Here is a 24038-nt window from a genome sequence, read left to right on the forward strand (position 1 = left end):
ATGGGGTAGGGAAGGCCTAGGAATTTGAAGGAAGCGGCCATGGCCTTAATTAAGGTACAGCCCCGGCATTTGCCTGGTGTGAAAATGGGAAACCACGGAAAACCATCATCAGGGCTGCCGACAGTGGGGCTCAAACCCACTATCTCCCGATTACTGAATACTGGCTGCACTTAAGCGACTGCAGCTATCGAGCTCGGTCCTAGCCCTTTCTTGTCCCATCGTCGCCATAAGACATATCTATGTCGGTGCGACGTAAAGCCAATAAGAAAAAAAAGAAACATACTGCCCAGTTCATCTCCATCACTTCCGCAATTACCAAGGAACCGGTAAAATCTTGTTTTTTTTTTTTTTTGTTTTTTTTTTTTGTTTTTTTTATTTTATTTTTTTAATGATACTGTACTAATTTCACCAAATAAAACATCTAAGAATTAGTGATGTGCTTATTTTGCAAATCTGACAAGTACTTTTGGAGATATTAAAGGGTTTCACAAACAATATGTAAGCATTAGAGAGAAAGTGATACACCACTCATATCTCACCTTTATATCCAGCAGCCCTTGAGGAACAACAGTATAAAGTAGAGCATTTCGAAGTTACAAAGCTTTTATTTCAAGGGGGCTCCCTCAGTGCACAGCAAATTCTGGGGTTGAATTAATATGCGGGGAAGAAATAGAGGTGGAGTGTGTTAAAAGAGTAGTCAAATATTGGATGGGTTTGAAATTAGGGGAAGGAGGAAGGGTGCTTCAGGCTGTGTACGAACAACAAAAGGAAAGCATGTATAAAGGGTGCTGGCTAGAAAAAATTAAACTATACTTGGAAAGGGTGGAAATGGGGTACATGTGGGAAGAGGTTTGGAAGAAGAAGGAAGTTAGGGGACAGAGGGTGCTTTTAAGGAGGATCAGAGATATTCAAAGACAGAAACTGATAGAAGAGTGTAGGAACAGAGGATTGCTTAGTGTTTTTAACAAATTAATGGAAGTTTCAGTGTTAAATATTAGGAATGTAGATAGGTTGAACAGAGGAGGATTACTATGGTGGTTGATGGAGTTACACAAGAACAAGGGATGGACAAAGGGTAAAGAAAAGACACTAGGCGTATTATGTGGGGCATCAGGAAATGATCTACACTTAATAGGGAAATATAAAGATACGGAAAAGGTAAAATATAAACTTTTGCATGCCAATAAACGGGAATTATTAGAAAAGGGGGATGAGCAAAAAATTGTAGGGTGGATTACCAAAGGATGGAAGTACGGGGGTGAATTAAATAGGTATTTATGTGCGGTAAGGAGAGTTAGTGAAATAAAGTTTTAAAAAAAATGCATTATGTAATTGGGGCCTGTAACAAGTTAAGTGAAAGCAGTGAGGTCTTATTGGCAAGTCATGAAGGTATAAGACTTGAAAGTGGATGTGTAAGGAAGTGTAAAGAGTTAAGAGTGTAAAATGAGAATGAATTAGAGGAGTGTGTAAGAGTGATGAGTAAAAGTCAGATGTAAGGTTGTGTAGGTGGTAGGTTTGTTAAGGTCGGGTAAGTATGGGTAAGAATGTGACTGCAGGTTTGTTATTTCTGATTGTTAAATCTGGAGATACATAGTAAAGGTGGAAGGTGTGTGAAAGGTAAATAAGATGGGGAAGTGATAAGTTGCTGTAATTTTGGAAAGTTTAAGTGACAATGACAGGGTATGTTATTATTGAGATGGCAAAATATGGACGTAAAATTGAAATAGTATTGGTAAGCAAGTTAGATAATGGAAGTCATGACGTAACTGTTGACATACAAGTGAACTGGAATTTATCTGGAATTAGGTCAGTGCATACATAATATTAGGAACTGCTAAGTCAGTAGGTGATCAGGTAGACACATGCGCTGAAGATGACGAAAAGTTAAGTCAGCGGATATGGAAAGAAGTGCTCTGTTGAAATAAGTATGTGTAAGAGTTAAGGTAGATGTATATGAGAGAGATGAAAAGGTAGAGTTGTGCCTCACCAAGAGGGGACAGCACGGACGGGCAGTAGTTTTAGGGGTCACACCTCGCATGTGGTCTGGTCATCCGCCGGTATGAGGTGTTATTTAATAAGCTAGGAGTTTAGAGTAAGTTAGTTATAGGGATGGCGCTCACATGAGGATTGGCTTTTCTGCCCATGTGAGTGACCTCACAGTAGACTTAGTATTTTTTTTCTTTATTATATTGTTTTTGTATTTATTAATTTTTTTATTGTTGTTTGTAAGAATGGGAGGTGCGAAGGAACGTCATAAGAGGGAGGGATAAGGCGGTTCTATCCCTAGTGTGGTTGACAAGTGTTCATAGATAGAGGTTGAGAAAGGAGAGAGAGAGAGGCAGGATACATGTGGAACTGGGCGCCAGCACCCGTGTGACCTGCCACCAAACGGAATGCAGAGAATCTAACTTTGTCAACTGTATGGGGGGCCAGACGTGTTGTTCAAGGGAGGGTGATTCCTTTTTTTCCTCATCAGGGTGGAACAGCACGCCTGGTCAGTAGCTATAGGTGTGGCGCCTCTCATGTGGATTGGTTACCCCCTGTGTGAGGGGTCACAAGATTAAGTTAAGATACACTGAAGAAAATGGAAATTGCAACACCCAGGAGTGATGCTACATTGCTGCAATTGAACATGCAGGACGAGTGTTCGGTTGTGATTCGATGATTACACTTTCAGGTCCCTCTGACCGCAAGTTTGGACAACAATCAGTACAGGATGTGCTACATTGATGAATTCGTCGAGTCATGGAGTCAATAAGGCCCTGGATCGCTTCCTGAGGAATTGTGGCCCATGCTTGCTGCACTGCACGAGTCAGTTGTTCCAGAGTTGTGGGTAGCTGAGGACGGTTGGCCAGTTGTCAACTCATCATGTCACACACATGCTCAATAGGACTGAGGTCCGGGGATCTGGCGGGTTGTGATGTCGTGGAGAGCTTCTCTGGAGATGCGTGCTGTGTGAACCCGAGCATTGTCCTGCTGAAACATCCCATTAGCAATGTTCGCTCTGATAGGGAATGATAGGGACAACCACTGGATTGAGTACCCTATCAACGTACTGTCGAGCAGTCATAGTGCCCTCAACAAGCATTAATTGTGATTTCACATTAAAGCCAATAGCTCCCCAGACCATAATGCTTAGTGTTGGCCCTGTGTACCTCTCAACAATAAGATCTGGGCGGCCCCTCTCCCCAGTACGTCGGCGCACATGATTCCAGCGATCACTGTGGGCAAGACAGAAGCGCGATTCATCACTAAAGACGACCCTATGCCATTCGTCGACCCACGTTGATCTTTCTCGACACCAGGCCTGCCTTACACGTCGCTGTTGTGGGATCAATGGAACACCTTCTGCAGGGACACGGGCTCCTAAGCCAGCTGCACGCAGGCGATTACCAACTGTTTGTTGTGTAACGTGGGGTGCCACAGCTGCTCAAATTTGCGCTGCTGTTGCATGGGGTTCCATCCGGGCCATCCGAATGATGCGGCGATCCTCTCTCACAGTTGTCTGTCGCGCTGGGCCTGTGCCAGGTCTATGAGTGTGGGTACCTTCATTTGACCACTGCTGTCATACGCATTGTACCGTAGATGCCTGTCGGCCAACATGTGCAGCAACAGTCCTTAGCGATAATCCAGCCTGACACAGCCCAATTATCCGAGCCCTCTCAAACGGCGACAGTTGTTGATAGCGTGCTCTTCTCTGTCGTCGAGGCATGTTTGACGGGGAACACTTCACCTCACAGACTGTAAGTCAACTACGCTACACCAGAGTCCGTATACTGGAGTTGATTCCTCCGTGACCAATCACGTGGGGAGACCTGTAGCAACAATCCAGTTGGTCTGAAACTTTGATCGTTTACATACCTACATGGCATCGTTCCATATTTTGAAGATCAACATAAACGACCAATGCCTTCATGGTGTTGCAATGTCTATTTTCTTAAGTGTATTTAGAGTTATAGGGGTGGAGCTCACATTAGGCATGGTTTTCCGTCCATGTGAGTGTCCACATAGTAGATTTAGAATTTTAATTTATTTTATTTCATTTTAATTTATTATTTGGTTTGAATGGGAACATGTATTTGGGCGGAAGCCTGTTATGTTCAGCAAATAAATTGTAATATTTTATATAAATTAGTACACCACATATGCCCTTGTATGAAAGTAATTTTTTTTTATCAGGTAGTATAAACAATCCCAGTTTTCTTTGTAAATATTTGGCATGAATATTTGTCTGCTTTACTACAACCTCATAAAATTCCCATCCCACAGATAAATGAAATTTTCTTCTTTTCCTGAACTCCCGGAATGTAAACCAGCATTGTTTTCCCATATTTCCAGTTAGAGCAGTTATTTCGATATTACTAGTAACATTTCTCTGGAGCCCTGCTCCTCAGTCTTCACACAGTATTTGTTAACATTTTTATGATTATCGGAATCATTGTCGCTACTACAGTACATTCATCAGAATATTATTCTGAACCTCTACTAGAAAGTTTACTATCTCCACTAATTTCTAACGCATTCTTTCAAACCTTGTGACACTTCTTTGCAATAGTAGTGAGAACTCTGATATAAATAATCTCTAACTGGAATACAATGTTTATAAACTAGGTCTGCTTGTGAAATACACACAGGAAAGACTGTCAACAAAAATGCTGAGAGCTTGCTGAGTCATGGGAATGCACCATGGTTTCACAAGACCCTTGAATATTTCCATCAACACACTTCTAATGACTGCATGCGTGACAAGCGCTTTGGAGCGTTCAGTGCGGCTGGCGAGTCATAAAACTCGACCGGTCTGGATCGCTAGGAACGGCATAGGGTTAAAACAAAAGTTTCTGTTATCTTCATAATATTTTATGCATGCTTGGCAATAAAAGTTGCCTCTTAAGTAATTGGGAAACATAACTTTTTTTTTAATTTCGTGTGGCTGTTTCTAGCCGAGTGCAGCCCTTGTAAGGCAGACCCTCCAATGAGGGTAAGCGAACAGAACTGTTGAATTGATATTGGAATTTTTTATGGCGAAGCTGTTATCTCATGTTGTTCATTAAAAATAGCTGTTAATATAGGCTACCATTACTTTATTGTTGAAAGGACTACTGTCCATTTGTATCACTAGTTTGTTAGTAGATCTAGCTCATGTGTGATGTGGGGGTGTTAGAAAGTGTTTTTATTTTTTTATGACTTGTTGATTTCAAATTCAAAAGGGGGTGTTTTGTGGTTTTTTGGCAAAAATATAAGTTTGGAAAGAGATCAGGGTTTTACAATAAGTTCATTTAAAAACATATAAAATTAATAAAACATAAAGTTAAAAAAAAGCAGGTAAACCATTAAACATGCCTATGGAAGAGTGAGAAAACATAAGAAAATCACATTTTTATTTTACATTCATCTGCACGCAGCATCTCGAGAAACACATTTTAAAAATACAATTTACCTTTTCAGTTTTATCCAAATACTGCAGTGAAATCATTGAAAGTAGATCATGGTCAATGTGTCAGCATTTGCAGCTGTCAATTGTCGCTTCCTATCACTTACTATGGGACTATATTTCGGAAACAACATTTCAGAATCCACATTTGACTTTATGAGCCCAGCACTGGACATGACCTACTTCTTTAATCAGTCCTTAAAGAATAGTTACACATTTTGTCATGTAGTGTGCAGAGTCCATAACTACTGCCACTACACGCTCCCGTTCAATTTCATAGGAATTCAAAGTGTCTAATATAGCATTGGTACAATTAGCTCTATTGGAGGAATGTAGAACAATAGAGGCTGCCAGATTAGTGTTAATTTCAGTTGATGGTATTGATGGACGAAGTAGGATATTAAAAACACACCTACCATTCTTGCCGGTTATTTCGTCACATAGCAGAAACACTCTTTGCTTTTAGCCCTTCCTTAATTTCCTCCCTCCTTTCACTAATCATGGGGAGGGATTTATTTCTGATGGATCTGATTTGCTGATGGTAAATCTCGAATGTACTTTTTAAGCCAAGTACGGATAGCAGGATTGTCTAGTTTATCTTTTGGTGTGTTAGCTTTCACGAACTCAGTAGTAGTCTCCAAAATGAATTCTTTTGAATCCTTCACTCTACTAGCATTTTATAATATTTCTTTCAGCGTGGCCACTCTAGGAATACTAACTCCATGACGCGAAGTTTCTCTGCGTTTTGAATGCTTCCCTGATTTGCATTGTCTGAAGCGTCTTTCCTGCAATAATCTACCTGACAATCACAATATTACACATTATAATTCTCATGTTAGGTCCGTATTGAAATGTACATAAATACAAAGTATGTTACAAGTGCTATTTTTAATATCCACCTATTCAATACAAAGAATAGATGGATATTAAAAATAACACTTGTAACATACTTTGTATTTTAATCACAATATTTGTGCATAAGAATGCTGCAGGAAATTATAAATCTACATACATACATACATACATACATACATACATACATACATAATCATTATAGACTGTTGTGCCTTTCAGCGTTCAGTCTGTAAGCCTCTGTGAATTTACTAAACGTCGCCATAATCCTCGATTTGCAACTAGTGTTGTGGCCTCATTTAGTTCTATACCTCTTATCTTTAAATCGTTAGAAACCGAGTCTAACCATCGTCGTCTTGGTCTCCCTCTACTTCTCTTACCCTCCATAACAGAGTCCATTATTCTCCTAGGTAACTTATCCTCCTCCATTCGCCTCACATGACCCCACCACCGAAGCCGGTTTATGCGTACAGCTTCATCCATCGAGTTCATTCCTAAATTAGCCTTTGTCTCCTCATTCCGAGCACCCTCCTGCCATTGTTCCCACCTATTTGTACCAGCAATCATTCTTGCTACTTTCATGTCTGTTACTTCTAACTTATGAATAAGATATCCTGAGTCCACCCAGCTTTCGCTCCCGTAAAGCAAAGTTGGTCTGAAAACAGACCAATGTAAAGATAGTTTCGTCTGGGAGCTGACTTCCTTCTGTTGATCGCAACTGCAAGCTCACTGCATTAGCTTTACAACACCTTGATTCAATCTCATACTATATTACCATCCTGGGAGAACACACAACCTAAATACTTAAAATTATTGACCTGTTCTAGCTTTGTATCACCAATCTGACATTCAATTCTGTTGAATTTCTTACCTACTGACATCAATTTAGTCTTCGAGAGGCTAATTTTCATACCATACTCATTGCACCTCTTTTGAAGTTCCAAGATATTAGACTGCAGGCTTCCGGCACAATCTGCCATTAAGACCAAGTCGTCAGCTTAGGCCAGACTGCTTACTACATATCCACCTAACTGAATCCCTCCCTGCCATTTTGTATCTTTCAGCAGATGATCCATGTAAACTACGAACAGCAAAGGTGAAAGATTGCAGCCTTGTCTAACCCCTGTAAAGTACCCTGAACCAGAACTCATTTTACCATCAATTCTCACTGAAGCCCAATTGTCAACATAAATGCCTTTGATTGATTTTAATAATCTACCTTTTATTCCATAGTCCCCCAATATAGCGAATATCTTTTCCCTCGGCACCCTGTTATACGCTTTCTCTAGATCTACTAAACATAAACACAACTGCCTATTAAAATTATAAATCTTCATTCTTATATTCTTTTTAAGTCTGTCCACGGCAGAAACTACTACCTACTGTCGGCATTTTTTAACCCAATTTTGCGATCTCCAGTAAACACACTGTTATTACACGGCTGATTGTAGTTACACACTAGTATTAAGTCGCACTGGTAACCACACGCAAAATTTATTTCTGAATTCTGATCATAATATTTGAATTCCAGTGTGTCTTCAGAACTACCACAATGAAAACGTGGTCGCCAACTGATTCATGCAAGTAACACACCACCTTCGATGATAACGCACAATTTGCGCACTTTTCATAAAATTACAGTATATAGAATTTATTACTACGAATTACACTCGCTACCGATGTAACAGGAGGCAAACATAGTTCACAGTATGGAAAACAATCGCATAACTATTTTGAGGTAGTCGGCCATGTCAAGAAATGACAGGTGTTATTTACTTAATCGTAAGGTGATTTTATACTATATATACAAGGCAAAATCAAACTTTAAAGTCCATCCTTCTCAGCCATTCAGTTAAACCGGGTGTGAGAGCGAACAAAACATCAGGAGTGTCAGGATACGAATGAAGAGGACAGCGTTGGACCAGATGCTCAATCGTCTGTTCTTCCAGGTTACAATCACACATTGGTGAACTGATCCAACCCCACTTGTGCCTGAAGTAATTGCATCAACCATGTCCAGTCCTTAACCTGTTGATATGGCACCAGAGATTCCTCAGTAGGTCAAAACCATTTGGCTTCTTTGTGAGATCAAGATGGTGGACACGTGTTCCCAATGTTTTTGTTGACCACTCATGCTTCCAGGTTTCATTTAGGTCAAATCCATCTGCAATGAGTTAAAGGTGATATACAATATGACAGCTGTTCACCACCGGCCACACCGCTACCATCCAAGACATTCGCCGTGTAACGGGACTATCGACAATATGTCATAGTATTGATTGACCCTTGAAAAACGATACAATAGATCATTCTCGACTTTACACCAAACAATTCGAATATCAGCTTGTGGACAAGAATGTTTGGAGTGGTGTGGAAAAATATATTTATAAATATGTTTATTTTGCAGATTGTGGTGTTATTCACTGAATTGGTGGTTTAAATTCACTGCTGGACAACACAAAACATTTAATTACATGAAAATGAAACCATCCTGACCTCTAAATACTATTTTTTGTTTTATCGCTAATTAACAAAAACTAACACCTCTGTTAAAAGCATACGGGAATATACAGTATATTATTGGAAAAATTGAGTACCGTTATCCCATCTCTGACTTGTACTATTACCGGGCGAGTTGGCCGTGCGCGTAGAGGCGCGCGGCTGTGAGCTTGCATCCGGGAGATAGTAGGTTCGAATCCCACTATCGGCAGCCCTGAAGATGGTTTTCCGTGGTTTCCCATTTTCACACCAGGCAAATGCTGGGGCTGTACCATAATTAAGGCCACGGCCGCTTCCTTCCAACTCCTAGGCCTTTCCTATCCCATCGTCGCCATAAGACCTATCTGTGTCGGTGCGACGTAAAGCCCCTAGCAAAAAAAAAAAAAAAACTTGTACTATTGTTCCATTTTTTTATATATATATATATATATATATATTTTTTTTTTTTTGTTTTTTTTTTTTTTTTTTTTTTTGTTTCAGGCTGAAGTTACCGAGCATGATTTGAATCATCTCTGCCAGTCCTTAGAGGTCCTTATGTTGTGCAACACATCGGTGAAATCCAAGGGAGCAGCGTTTGCTCTGAAGGTCATTCCCAATCTTGTATCTCTTGGAAATTTTGTTTATTTAGCTGCAGGTCTGACTAAGTTATATGGAGCAAAAGCAAGACCCAAGCCTCCTCCAAAATTAAAAGTGGTATGTTCTGTTATAAAATTTACTAACCATTTTCATTCAGTCTAGTTAGAATTCATATTTAAAGTAATATTTCACAGGGGTTGATTGCAGAATATCCAATTATTCACAAACTTCACCCTTATAATTAATTAGTGGCACTTTTTTTTACGATTGTGCTGGTATCATAATAATATGGTATTTTCCACTCTTTAACTCTGTGATATTGTTTCCACCCTTAGCATCCTAAATATTCATTTTTCTTTCATGTTGTTAATTGCAGGGTTTTTACCATGGCCCTTCTCAGCTTAAGTTAAAAGTATTGGCAAACTGTTGTCCATCCTTGGAAAGGCTCTACGTAGGGTCAGAATCTCTTCGCCGAATGCACACCAGTGTAAGTATCAAAATATAAGATACCCCATTTTGTTTGGATCAGTCTTTTGTTAATTCAAACTGTAACTTATTAAAATTAGTCTGTTTACCACCATTGTGATGCAGCAGTATTCTATATTCTGAATTAATCATCATCATTAATGTTGTTTTCCCTCATCCAATACGGACTGTGCTGGAGCAAAGATGGGTCCTTATACATCATAATATTCCAGTCCGGACCTTGTTACCTTATACGGTTTTTAGCCAGATTATAATCCCGTTCTTCTTCGGTCCCTCTTTCCATTCATTTGTTATTCCATATTTTTATTTGAACTTTTTTTTTGTTCTCAGTCTATTTTTCTTCTTTTTATCATTCAACTTTCCACCTTTAATTTTGTTGCAGATGTCTTTCATTTCTCAGTCTTTTTCTCCTTGTCTTGTGTACCATACTTATTAGAAGTGTAATTTCTGCTGCCTGTGTCTAACTTTCATCCTGCTTTGTTACCATCAATTCATAGTCTTCTCCTTCTACATTGGTGTCATTCTCATCAGGCTGTGGAGTCTGCCATCATACATCTTACCCTCCACTTCACTGGGTCTGCAGTGTCAGATATTTGGACATCTGCACGTCATATATCCTCGAGCAGACAATCCAGCCAGTGCTTTTTTTAGTTGTCCTTGGAATCCCCTTCTGTCAAGGCTAAGTTCAAGTGCCTGTTTTGCATGAATTCTCCATCAGCTCTGATTACATGTCCATATCAGCACAGCCTTGCCTCTCACATCTTGATTGGTATTGGGGTGATCTTGAGGGTGTTCCTGACATCTTCATTCCTTAGGTGGTCTAGTCATATAACACCTAGCAACCATCTTAGCATCCTCATGTCTGTCACATGAAGGATCTGCTCAAGCTTCGTCATCACGGGCCATCATTCCGCCCCATAGAGTGCTACTGGGAAAATTTCCATGTGATTCGCCTTAAATTTTAGAGTACATCTGTGTCCTGATGCTACTTCAACCATCTACTATTAACTCCTACTTGGGTGTTTTTTTTTTCGGTTGTCACCAGCTGGATACCATCACCTACGATCATGCCATCTATCTGGGTACCGCACTCCTTGGATTCAGTTTTTTTTAGGTAGAGCTGTGATCCAAATTTTTCCGGTCATGTTTTCCACTGGTTGACCAGATGTCCAAATGTATACCAGGAACCACTAGCCAACATATCACCAGTATACAATAAGATCTGTGGATGAAGCGTTGTTGTTCTGTTTGTTGTTTAAAGGGGCCTGACAGCTAGGTCATCGGCCGGATGAGGCATTTGTAGATCTGCAGTCATGAGGTCCATGCGTTAGATGGATAGCAATTGGGACAAGGAGGACCTCCTTATGGACGCCAGCTCAATTTATGAATGGCTCATTGACACTTGCAATGCAATGGACAGAGCTCGTAGTGTTGTTATAGAAGAGTTGTAGCCAGTGAACATGGAAGAGTTGTTCCCAGCAAACGTAAGCCTCTGAAACACCATTTGAAAGCTCTTTCGTTTTTTATCCTTGACAAGGCATAGTGACATGTCACTAGCAGCTGGAAAGTTTTCGCTACGCTGATCGATCATTGGCCAGCTGTAAAGCATGTGAATGCAGGGGATACCAAATCACTTCATGTGGTATCCTGTCGAATGCCTTTTCGAGGTCTAGAAAGGCTACATAGACTGTCTTTCTGTTCTCCAAATGCCTCTCTACCAGTAAACGGGCAACATACAATGCATCAGTAGTTACGCGTCCCCTCATGAATTCACATTGGTTTGGTAAGGTGGTGACAATGCCGTGTGGGCATGTGTCAATTACATGCTTAAGGATCTTTATCACATGGCTCAGGATATGGATAGGATGGCAGTTTAAGCAGTATTGGTGACATCACCTTTCCCTTTCCAGATGTGTACAGTGATGCTGGTCTGCCTAGTGAATAGGATCTTTTGTTCAAGCATTTGTTGAAGAAGGCTGCTAAGAATTCAGCTTGATGTCCCATTTTCTTCTACATTTCAACAGGTATATTGTCAGGTCCACTTGCTTTGCCACTTTTTAAGGCATGGATGGTAGACTGGACCTACACGGCTATAATGGGAGGTACTGCATCTTCTACAGGATCAAGCGAAGGGATCAGCAGGGACAAGCATTCCTCATTTTAAATTACATTGAAATAATTGTGCCAGCGATTTAACATGTCCACGGGTTGTCGAAGCAGTTGTACTTGTTTGTTGTTAACTTCAAAAAACATGAGCTTTTTCTAGCCTGTACATGCCATTTGTACCCTTAGGTCTGTCCAGTCACTCATAGAGGTCATGGAAGTGGAAATGAGTCTCGAACTAGTTGCCTAGCTATGAGTGTGGCATAAACACAACTTGCGAAACCAAGCAAGCTCAAACAAATTCATGGGCTGGACATGGGCTCTAATGAAGTTGGAGTTGTGAATGGACTCAGAGCCCAGTGAGCCTAGCCAAGCTCACTTTACCAAGATAAACTCATAGATTCAAGTGTTGGACTGATTGGGTCGACTGAGCCTGGAATGAGTTTGAGCCAAGTTGGAGAAAGAGTCCAGTTTGGGACTCACTAAGCTCAAAATTGTGGATGAATGGAGGGCTGTTGCCAACAGTTTGCCGTTAATTAGTTATACAGATTCCAGATTGGCGCAGAAGTGTTTAGATTTCTCACATAAACTTACGAGCAGACTTTATATTCATCATATCTCGGAGTTTCAGTTCCCATCAATAAGGGCTGGTTTACACGGGTAGAGTAGCGAAGCGAGTAGAGTAGTTAGTAGAGTAGCCACGTTACTCTACTCTACCGCTGTCTGGTAGAGTTGACACTCGTATCGTTCATACGGGGTAGAGTCATACAGTAGAGTAGAGTACAGTAGTAGCACCATGTCAAGACGTAAGCACATCGTAAGGAAGTGTTTAAAGACATTTACAAACATATTACTGCAAGAGGTTAGTGAAGCGTTAGAAGAAGAAGTAAATGAGGAAAAAAGATAATGGGTAAGAGGCTGGCTTAGTAGGAGAGATACACTCGGGGCATCGCCATTAATTCTGAATGAACTTGGCAATTTGGAGAAATATGGGGGGACAAACTCGACACAGTTGGCCAAGAACAAGAGGGATCGTCTCAGGAATCATTTTGTTAATGAAGGAGCAGTTCCCTGGCAGTACAAGCATGTATTTTAATCCAGGAACACAAACGATTTAATTTTTATGACTTTATTAATTATTGTACAAAACGTAACGACAGTGTAATCATCCCCTCAGGATTTTACTAGTCTTCGTCTGTGAATACTGTAGTGGTGATTTCTAAGATAAAACTATATGAACGAGCTCCAGTCTAATTATAGATCATAATTCTGACGAAGGTTTTTGTTCCACGGTGAAGGGGTGAGGTACTCCTTTCCCCAGTTAGACTGTAGTGATGTTTCTATTTCCATTTTTTTGTATTTCAGCCAACCTAAATCTTATCCGAATGAAATTTTACAGAATTCATTTCAAAAGTTACAGAAAGAATACCCATTGGCCATCAGTGTGTCGTCTCAGAACCCACGAGTCTCAAAACTCACGAGTAGAATAATCGGTTGCATCATGAATAAATTTTTCGGTGTAAGTGTGTCGGATGGATAATCAATTGAATTATGTGAATAGATGAAAAATAGAAATATGCCTCTTTTTTTGCAATCCATGAAGTCCAATGCTGAAGACGGCACAAACACTCAGTTCCCGAGCCATAGGAATTAACAAATGAAAGTGAAAATCCCGGCCAGGAGTCGAACCTGGGACTCCCTGGACCCATTGGACCACAGGCCAGCATGCTAACCATGTATCCATGCAGCCGGACGACATAAAATTAAAGTAGGTATATTGCCTGCTGCTAGTTAAAATAAATTTTCAGTTGGTAGTAATTACCGGAGCTTAGTTCTATTATGAGGCCAGAAGACGGCATTTACTTATATAAGAAACTTTATTTTACCAGTATTAAATATTACGACTGTTAATTCACTCATTTAGTTTCATTAGAGATGAATTTGGTCATGAGTCTCATCGCAGGGAAATTAAATTACTTATCTCCATTCCCTTCAGAAAGTGGGCGAGTATGATGAACGGTCTCTGATACGCTTTCCGAAAATAATATGAACTCATGCTCCACACGTATGACTGAGTCATGTACTCCCAGATGCCTTACTTAGCATAGATTAATGTATTACATCACGCCCCCACGCGATTACACGAAACGCAATGTTATATACTCGTAGTATTGACTACTTGGGTCACCAAATTTATAAAATCATAAATTAAAATGTGTCAGAATTCTATCTAAAATATAGCGAAGTAGCCAATCGCTATCTTTGACGTTCTGTTGCTATATGACTTAAAAAAGACTCCACAGCGCTGATGTTGATGATATTTTATGATGGTGGTTCTTTCCCCAGCCAAGAAAATGTGGAAAGGTTCATTAAAAATCAATAAGTGTTGAAAACAATGAAGGAAAAGGTGGTGGTGGTGATTACTGTTTTAAGAGGGAGTGCAACTGGGCAGCCATCCTTTATTAATACTAATCAGAGGGAAAAAAATGGAAGGTGGCCCATACTTCGAGAAAATGAAGGTTTCGGGCAAAGAAAGACAAGGGCCTTTTCTAAAAAATGTAAGTACCCCTGGGGCCCCTTTTAGTCACCTCTTACGATAGGCAGAGGATACTTTGGATGTTACTCTGCCACCCCAACACACAGGGGTAAATAATGGTCGGTGAATGACACAGAGGTGTATTATTATTATTCGCTAGGGGCTTTACGTCGCACCGACACCGATAAGTCTTATGGCGACGATGGAATAGGAAAGGTCTAGGAGTTGAAAGGAAGCGTCCGTGGCCTTAATTAAGGTACAGCCCCAGCATTTGCCTGGTGTGAAAATGGGAAACTACGGAAAACCATCTTCAGGGCTGCCGACAGTGGGATTCGAACCTACTATCTCCCGGATGCAACATTATTATTATTATTATTATTATTATTATTATTATTATTATTATTATTATTATTATTATTATTATTATTATTATTATTATTATTATCAAAACATTTTTCTGTGGTCTTAAAGGTAATATAACGTATTTTTCCTTTTGATATAAATTTAATGTTAATGGTATCGAGGCCTCAGGAGAGGCCTGGTGAGTGAGTCACCGCGCACCTCACCCCTCCTGCCGTCATCGCAGGCACCTGCTATCCGGAGTCGTGAATTTTGAGACTCATTGGAATATTAATTTAGCTATTAGTTTGTAGTCGTGAGTTTTGATACCATTTGCTACTAATTTTCGCACGTGAGTTTTGAGACGTAACCAGCCATAAGTACACTGTAAATTACGCTGGCGTAGGCCTAATTTGCAGTAGCTTCTTCGCCATAAATATCCCAATTATTGATCTATTTAATTTTTTTTTGTTCGTTGCTTGTACGGCCCAGGTGTAGAGCTTAAGCTTCTAGATCTGACACTGTACTGTAAACAATAATTATTTTGGACATTCCAAACAACATATGGAAACTATTCAATTTGTTGTGGAAATTACTATTATTGCTGAAAATTAACGGCAGTGGCAAGTGATATGTAGAAGATCCCTATGTATGTTATTAATATGATTAATGTACACAGTCCTGCACCATTGTATTGCCTAACTTACACATGTCGAGACACATGATGAACACGTTGTGTAACATTGAAACTTGAGAAATCTTCATATTAAGTGAAAATCCAGCTGACGCTTGTTTATATTTTATGTTGCATTTTCGAGTGTAGATGTCTGCGGCACCACCTCCAGACTTCTTGGATCTTCGTATTTTCATGAGTTCTTGATTGTATGTACATCGTAAATTTTTTATTTTCTGTTTCAGTTCCGTTAACCCAAAACCCTCTTTACCCATTTTCACAATCAAGTCCTCTTCCGCCGCCCGTCTCATATTCTTATTTCTGTAAGTAACGCTGTTTATGTTCCATAAACATTTTTTTCGCTCTAGAGCTCCACAAATTTGCAAGTTTCTTCTTCCGTCCACTTCATTTTGCCGCCAAATAAACGCTCAACGTAATACCACCGTCTGCACACACATGCAAATACAGCAGTCGAATGACGCGGCAGCTGAAAAATCGAGCGTCCTCGGACTTCTCCGCCAGCTCTCGGAGCTCGGTTCCGGTGGAGGGGGAAGGATAGTGGTAGAGTTACTTTACCGCAGCGGAAACCCACTCTACTCTACTCCCTACTAACTACTCTACTCTACTTGCTACTATCCCGGTCGTTTACACGATGCTAGTAGCTCTACTATCCACTCTACTCGCCTCGCTACTCTACCCATGTAAACCAGCCCTAACATAGTCATTTGGGAGACATGGGTAAATAAGCAACTTTTTTTGAATATGAATGCAGAATGTTTGTTGAAAATTCAATTATGCATGTAAAAACTTTAGATAAACTTTTGAACATTTCTTTCTGTTAATTGCAAATTTAATATTGATAGCCAGTGTTATTTTCAGTACTAAATTCTAGAAAATTGTCAATTAGTTCGCATGTTAATCAGTGCATTCAGGACCTATCCATCAGTTTGCTATGGTGAATTTCTATTTATTTTGTCCCCTGCCTCCACAAAAAGTCCCACTTAATTGTATTCCTTTTTGCCATTTTAGGAAATACAACTCCTAAAAATTTGAACATATATCAATATAAAATTAATAATTAAAGATGTCCACACAATGGGAACGTTTTAGTGGTCTTCGTTTCATCACCTCATTCTGATTCCCGAGTACAATAGAAATGTCCTTTACAGCAGAGTTCCAGCGGGTGCTCATTGCAGGTAAGGGAAGAAATGAAAGCATTTGCTTTGATTTCTAATGGACAGGGCCGATGCTCACAAACAATAGCTCCTGCAGTTCTCACAAAACTGAAATCGTGCCAATTGTGGCATGTTTCTGAATTGTTTTCCTTATCCCAACTAATGGTCTGAGCCTTAAATCAGTAAATGGTTGCAACCCAGGCTGTTCAATTCAAGGACAGAGGCACGAGATTGTTTAAGCATTAAGACTAACAACAATGACCTGTTGAAATGGTGAGCTGGACAGCAACAACTTCTTCAATATCTTGACACTGTGTACTACCATTTATAAGCTCTGCCAGTGTGCCCAAGTTAAGTACTGCAGGATTTTACTGTAGTTTCAAGTAGTTCATCTATTTCTCCGGAGCATATGAATGAGAGATTTATTCTCCAAAATGCAGACATCAGATCAACTTTAGAGACTTCTTTCATTTTTATAGTAAGCTTCTGTTTCCTATTGATTTTTCTTTTCTTCTTACGTTGATGCTTACATTGCATGTGTGCATGTACAAAACTTTAATAACATGTAGACATATTTTTGTTGCCGAGGAAAATTTCTGTTTCGTATTACCAATAAAAGAAATGTATTTTTATCTTATTAACTCTTTAAGGAATGCAACAGCGTTTACTTCTGTATTAAATATTCTCATGCATTTTTCTGAAAAGAAAATGCAATGTATAAAGTATTTCTCTGTAATGATTATATGGTATGTTCATAGTATTTTTCAAAATATATTTACAACATATTTTGGAAAAATATATAAAATATATAAAAAATATATAACTTGTGACCAAAAAGGAAGAGAAAATCCACCTTATTCCGAGTTCAAGTTGGTGGTTCAATCTTGGTTTAGTCTGGTGGTATTTGAAGGTGTTCAAGTATGCCAGTCTCATGTTGGTAGATTTACTGGCACATAAAGGAACTCCTGCAGGGTAATATTCTGGCACTTCTGCTTCTTTGAAAACCTGAAAAGTACAGTACTTACTGGGGCATAAAAACCAATAACATTATTAATATAAAACCCACTTTTTTTTTTTTTTTTTTAAAGTAAGGCGCTATTAGAGTCTTGCAGCCTACTTCTACTTCTGGTAATAAAGCAATTTTTACTCTTGTAGAAAAAGTGAAATTCTGTGATAAGTTCACTAGACGATGGCACCATAATTCACTGTAGTGGCTTTTATTTCTGTTGTCTTTGTGTGCAAAGAGAACATATTAGATTGTTTTAGTACATATTGAAGAGATGTTAATTGCAGAACAAAACTGGCCAACCAGACACCGATAGGATCCAAACCCACAACCTTCCAATTTCATATTGGATGCTCTGTCCAGTTGGCAACATCTCTTTGATATGCACTACATATATGTACAGTACTGAGCACGACCTAATATGTTGAAAGTTCAAGAATGACTTGATTTGACAACACTGCATTTGTGTTTGGCCCACAAATGTGAGCCACAACTGACCCATGGACCTTATAGAAACTAATTGAACTTAATTCCAACTCATCGTGCGCACCCGTCTAATGAGCCTGGCTCAATAAACTTGGCAGGCTCAAATAAGCTTCCTCATAAGCTTACTACCACAGAAACCACAGATCAGTATAGCGAATGAACTTCAATAAGTCATGTCTGAGATGTTTCATAAGTTCCCTCATGAAAATGACTTTATAAATCCATTATAAGTTCCTTCAATCGTATTGGTCTGAAATACACTGAGCAACAAAAAAACACAACATTTCAATTTCTTTCAAAACTGAAATTTATTTTAAATTTATGACACTTTTATGATACTAATTAATTCCTTATCTTATGATTAAAATATTGTGGTACGGTCCCATCCAAGTGTCTAACAATGAAAAGAAAAGACGATTATAAACAAATTGAACAAATTAAGCCAGAGATGCACATTTCAAGGAAATATTGAGTAAGCTCATAAAAGTAATGTACTTCTGTTTTGATGTTATACACTTCACAGACCTCGGAGACGATCTCAGAGACCTTTGTTCACATCTTCAAAAGCGTGTATTGCCACCTCTTGCACCAATGACGGCATTCATCCTTTCAAGCATGCTCCTTGTTGAAGAATCATCTCTCATTCTTCCAGGAGGGTGCTTCTTAGGTCCCGTAGGGTCTCTGGATAGTGCTGATGGGCTCTTTTCCCCAGCTGGTCCCAAACGTGCTCAGTAGGATTCAAATCAGGGCTTCGAGCAGGCCAAGCCATAGCACGAATCCCTGTTTCATCTAAGAACTCTTGCACAATTCCCGTAATATATGGGGGTGCATTGTCTTGCATTAGTGTAAAATTGTCACCAATAAATGGAGCGAAAGGCACAACATGCTCCAGAAGGATTTTCTCCACATACTGATGTGTGGTACGGCTCCCGTTCTCCCCGAAGACCAAATCCGTCCTTGCAGCTTTATTGATTCCTGCCCACACCATCACAGAACTACTCTGAAAAGGCGTCATGAATGACAGTGTGCAAGGAGAATACCTTTCCCCGGGCCTTCTCCAGGCTCTCTTTCTTCCATCAGGTGATCGGAGGCCAAATCACGACTCATCGATGAACAACACTTGATCCCATTGTTGTACTGTCCAGCCAAGATGTTCCCTTGCGAAACGTAGTCGAGCTGTGCGATGCTCTGTGGTGAGTTCCGGACCTGTAGCAGGTCTTTTGGGGTTAAAATTGGCTTCTTCCAGTCTTCTTCGAACGGTTCTCTCGCCAACATTGACCCCTCGAACTTGGTGGAGTTGATTTTGTGCTTCAACGGCGATGGTGTGACGGTTGCAGAGAACTTGAAGTTGTAAGAAGCAGTCATCTCTCTCCAATGCTGCTCTTCTCGGGCCTGATCCTGATCTTCTTGCAAAACCTCCAGTTTCCCCGTACCTTCATGTGGTTCTGAAAATCATGGAAGGTGTAGTCCTCAACACTTCTGCAACGCAATGCTTGCTGCGACCATCTTCTACCAAAGCATCTGATTTCGCAGCTTGTTCAGGACTTAAGGGCATGTTTACTCCAGAAAGCTGATTAAGACAATCACAGAAAGATCCTACAAACACGTGTGATTGAAAGGGGAATGATTAAAGGTACAACAATAAGCGCTACAGAAGTGGGAAAACATTATTGTCTCACATCTAGCGATTTGTTTTCCAGGTTGCATGGGGAAAAATCAATTGAGGCTAGTGCAATAAACAATCAGCACTTCATTGTTTGCTCACAAAGCAATGCCAGAAACATACCCCGTCTTAAAAAATTGGTTTAAAAAAGAATGCCAGGCGTATAGATACAATTAGGGTCAAATATGTATATTCAGCTTACTACAGCATGATACACAGAGCATTTAATATACCGTTAATAAAAGAAGATTGAAATAAAGAATTACAACTAATTCATGGCATAGCTAAAAACAATGGATACAAGAAAGAAATGGTTAACAAAATCATTCACAAAATAGAATCCCAACCCAAAACCAAATTAACAAAAGTTGACAAACCCAAGAAAGATTACGCACTATTTACCTTCAATAATATACACATATGCCTAAGGGCCTTATTTTTTGGTGAAATAAAACTGTTGATTTCGGTGTTAAAACTAACACTATTTCGGTAGGTATTTCGTGAAATAAATTGTCATACTGATCGATGTTTCTTGTGAAATATTCCTTATGGTATGGGGTAAATCTAACTAATTTTGTGATTAGGGGTTTTAAAGTGAACACTTGTAATGTATTAAATTGTTATTAAACCTTAGAACAACCAAATATACAAAATGTAGAAATAAATACCGGTAGGCCTATATAAATCACTGAAACCTCAAAATGAAGTTAGGCGGAAGTTAGGAATTTATACGTAGCCTGCACGTTTTTGCCGGTCCCGTGGTGTAGGGGTAGCGTGCCTGCCTCTCGCCAGGAGGCCCCAGGTTCGATTCCCGGCCAGGTCAGGGATTTTTTTCTCGACCTGAGGGCTGGTTTGAGGTCCACTCAGCCTACCTGATTAGAACTGAGGAGCTATTGACGGTGAGATATCGGCCCCGGTCTCGAAAGTCCAGAATAATGGCCGAGAGGATGCGTCGTGCTGACCACGCGACCCCTCGTAATCTGCAGGCCTTCAGGCTGAGCAGCGGTCACAGGGCAGGCCAAGGCCCTTTCAGGGCGTTAAGTGCCGTGGAGTTTGGTTTGGTTCTACATGTTTTAACATTTTGAATGACTTGTCTCCAAAGTAAAAAACAATGCATGGTTTCAACATTATCAGGATTCAGAGTTGTGCTACAGTCAGAAAGTATGTTTTTGTAAACAAAGCAGCCCCTTTCGCTGACCACATTAGATGTCGGAAACCATAATACTTGCGAACACTTGGTGCAAATCCTCCTAAAACTTCACTAACAATGTCTTCTTTCTTCTCTTCTATCAGACGTGCTTTCACTGCATTTTGCAAAGCCATATATCCCTGGAAGATATTCATGGATATGCTGGTGCTGCCCGGCCGGGGATGAGTAACTCAGACGGTTAAAAATTAAATAACTGGAAAGGAGGTTCAACCTATTCAATACTCAAAAGAAAGAAACGTAGCAATCACATTTCTATTTAAATGGGACCGGTTTCGACCTTAGTCTAGGTCATCATCAGCCATAAAAAACATGTAAAATGTTTATGAATGTTGGAGGTCAGTTTCACGCTTTGTTAGGCACAAAGACACGACACCACATTCTGTCCTGCACAAAGTCACAACACTAACAATCAACATGCGAAGATCAAAAAGGCTTGAATTCGCAGACGAACAGATCTGTAGTAGAAAGCCGCCAGCTCCCGGTAACCAGCGCGGCACACTCAAGGTCACGCGCTGCGGCCAAACACCGAAGTAAAGTGGAGAACGTTTCGAAGGTCCAGAACCTGTCACGGCTGCGGGAAGCCAAGTACGTATATAAAAATATACGACGCCAATTAGTACAACCGAATGAGCACCTGTACTCCAGTTAAGTTCTTGGTAAACAGTTGACTTGAAAAAACAATTGTAGAGAGAAGAAAAAAATGTAGTAAAAAGCGCAGTATCGGAAAACAAATGAAAACTTATATGCACAGTGCGCTATTTTTTAAAAAGAAAAATTTTTAGGTTATGATTGAAGTAGTCGAAGTTGGCGCAAGACAAAAATTTTTGAAAGAGGAGAATAAATTAAACGAGGAAGAGTGATAGTGAAATAAGAGAAAGAATAAAAGAAATTGAAGTTAGATGGTAATGAGGAAGGATAAGATAGGGAAATGAAGGAGGGGTAGTTTAAGGTGGGTTAGGAGGGTGGGTTATTGGAGGTAGAAAATGTGGGTGGGAACTATGTAAGACATGGAAAATAGAATTGAGGGTTTTGGAATTTGGAATTTTTGAGAAGAAGAATTAGGAAGTCAAAAAGGATATTGGGTTTTTCAGAAATGTCGTTTAAATTGAAATTAGGGTTGAAGTACTGGTCAAGGTGGATAAAGCAATTTTCAGTAATGTTTAAGAGGGGGCCTTTGTTAATGATTTTAAGTATGTTTATGTCATTGTCAATACTGGTGAAACTATGTTTGGAGTCTTGTATGTGCTGTCCTATGGCAGAGAATCTGTTGTATTTAATGGCGTTGACATGTTCAGAGTACCTGATATTGAAGTTGCGGCCAGTTTGTCCGACGTAGGAGGAACTGCAGTTGTTGCATTTAAATCTGTATACACCAGATTTAGAAAAAGCATTAGACTTATTTAGAGATTTAGAGTTGTGTAAGATATCAAGACTTCTATTGTTAGTTCTAAAAGAAATTTTCATATTATGTTTTTTAAAGATATTAGTTATTTTATAAGCATCCTGAGTAAAAGTGAAGGTGGAAAAAGCAGTTGGTTTTATTGTGTCTTTAGATAAAGTGGTTTTTGGACGGTGTTTGAATTTGTTGATGATGCGGTTAATGAAGGTGTTGTTAAAGCCATTAAATTTAGCAATGTTGCGGATGGTGTTTAATTCATTATTTAAATCTTTTTTGGACATAGGGGTGTTGAAGGCACGAAAAATTAAGCTGTTATAAGTAGCACGTTTATGAGCTTGGGGGTGCGAAGAATCTTGTCTTATTGTAGTTGCTGTTTGGGTTGGTTTTCTGAAAATTTTGTAAGATAAAGAAGAAGGATGTCTAGTAATAGTTAGGTCTAGAAAATTAAGAGTTTGGTTGTGTTCTGATTCGAGGGTGAATTTAATGTTAGAGTCTAAGTTGTTGAGATGATGAAGTGTAGAGGCTGCGTTGGTTGATTCCTCATTTAATATTACCAATGTGTCGTCGACATATCTCGCCCAAAAGAGGATGTTGGAGAAATTATTATTATTATTATTAATTCTTGTGTTTTCTAAGAAGTCGAGGTAAATTTCAGCAAGAATGCCAGAAGCAGGTGAGCCCATAGCCAAGCCATCTTGTTGATAAATGGTGTTGTCAAAAGTAAAATAATTATTGTTGAGAACTAATTTTAAAATAGACATGAAGTCTTGAATTTCAAGTTTACTTAGGTTACTGAATTTGTTTAGGTTGTTGTTTATAATGGGGAATAATTTTGGAATTGGAATACTAGGGTACATGTTGACAATGTCAAAAGAATGGAGAGAAAAATTTGGTTGGATTTCAAAATTTTTTAATTTGTTGATTAGATCAGAAGTGTTTTTGATAGATTTGTTGGATAAAAATCGATAATTTTTTAGTAAAATTGTTTGGATGAATTTAGAAGTGTTGTATAGGGGACTGGGTCTGTAATTGATAATTGGACGGATAGGAATGTTAGTTTTGTGAATTTTAGGGAGGGCTTTGGCAGTGGGTAGTCCAGGGTTCATGTTTATTAGTTTAGTTTTTTCTTGATCTGTGAGGAGAAAGGAAACGTTTTTTAAAGTATGTTTGAGTAGGCGTTGGATTTTTGTGGTTGGGTCTTTTTTTATTATAGAAAAAGAAGGGTCACTGAAAAACTTTTTGGTTTTATCTAAGTAGTCAGTTTTATCCATTATGACAGTAGTTTTGCCTTTATCAGATTTGGTGATAATGAGATTATTGTCATTGATTTTCTTTTTAAGATCTGAAATGGTTTTATTATCTTTAATTAAATTATTATTATTATTATTATTATTATTATTATTATTATTATTATTATTATTATTATTATTATTATTATTATTATTATTATTAATAAGAGAAGTGTTTTTGTTATTGTTAATGAAGATTTTTTCAAGTTTCCTTTTTACTTCATATCTGATTTCATCTTGTTCATCTGTTGGCATTTTGTTAATGGCTATTTCAGATTCAATAATTAAATTGATGGCTACATTGAAAGTGTTGAG

The 24038-nt window shown here is 39.1% G+C and overlaps 1 protein-coding gene across 1 annotated transcript in view; it reads left to right on the plus strand.

Moving 5' to 3' along the window:
* Positions 1 to 24038, plus strand: part of LOC136876108 (uncharacterized) — an 89717-nt gene that overhangs the window by 14049 nt on the left and 51630 nt on the right. The window contains exons 4-5 of the mRNA XM_067149777.2: positions 9263 to 9475; positions 9735 to 9845. Of these exons, the coding sequence (XP_067005878.1) occupies positions 9263 to 9475; positions 9735 to 9845 (324 nt within the window). The remainder of the gene's footprint in view (positions 1 to 9262; positions 9476 to 9734; positions 9846 to 24038) is intronic.

The sequence above is a fragment of the Anabrus simplex genome, chromosome 6 (assembly GCF_040414725.1).
Source record: "Anabrus simplex isolate iqAnaSimp1 chromosome 6, ASM4041472v1, whole genome shotgun sequence".
Lineage (NCBI taxonomy): Eukaryota > Metazoa > Arthropoda > Insecta > Orthoptera > Tettigoniidae > Anabrus > Anabrus simplex.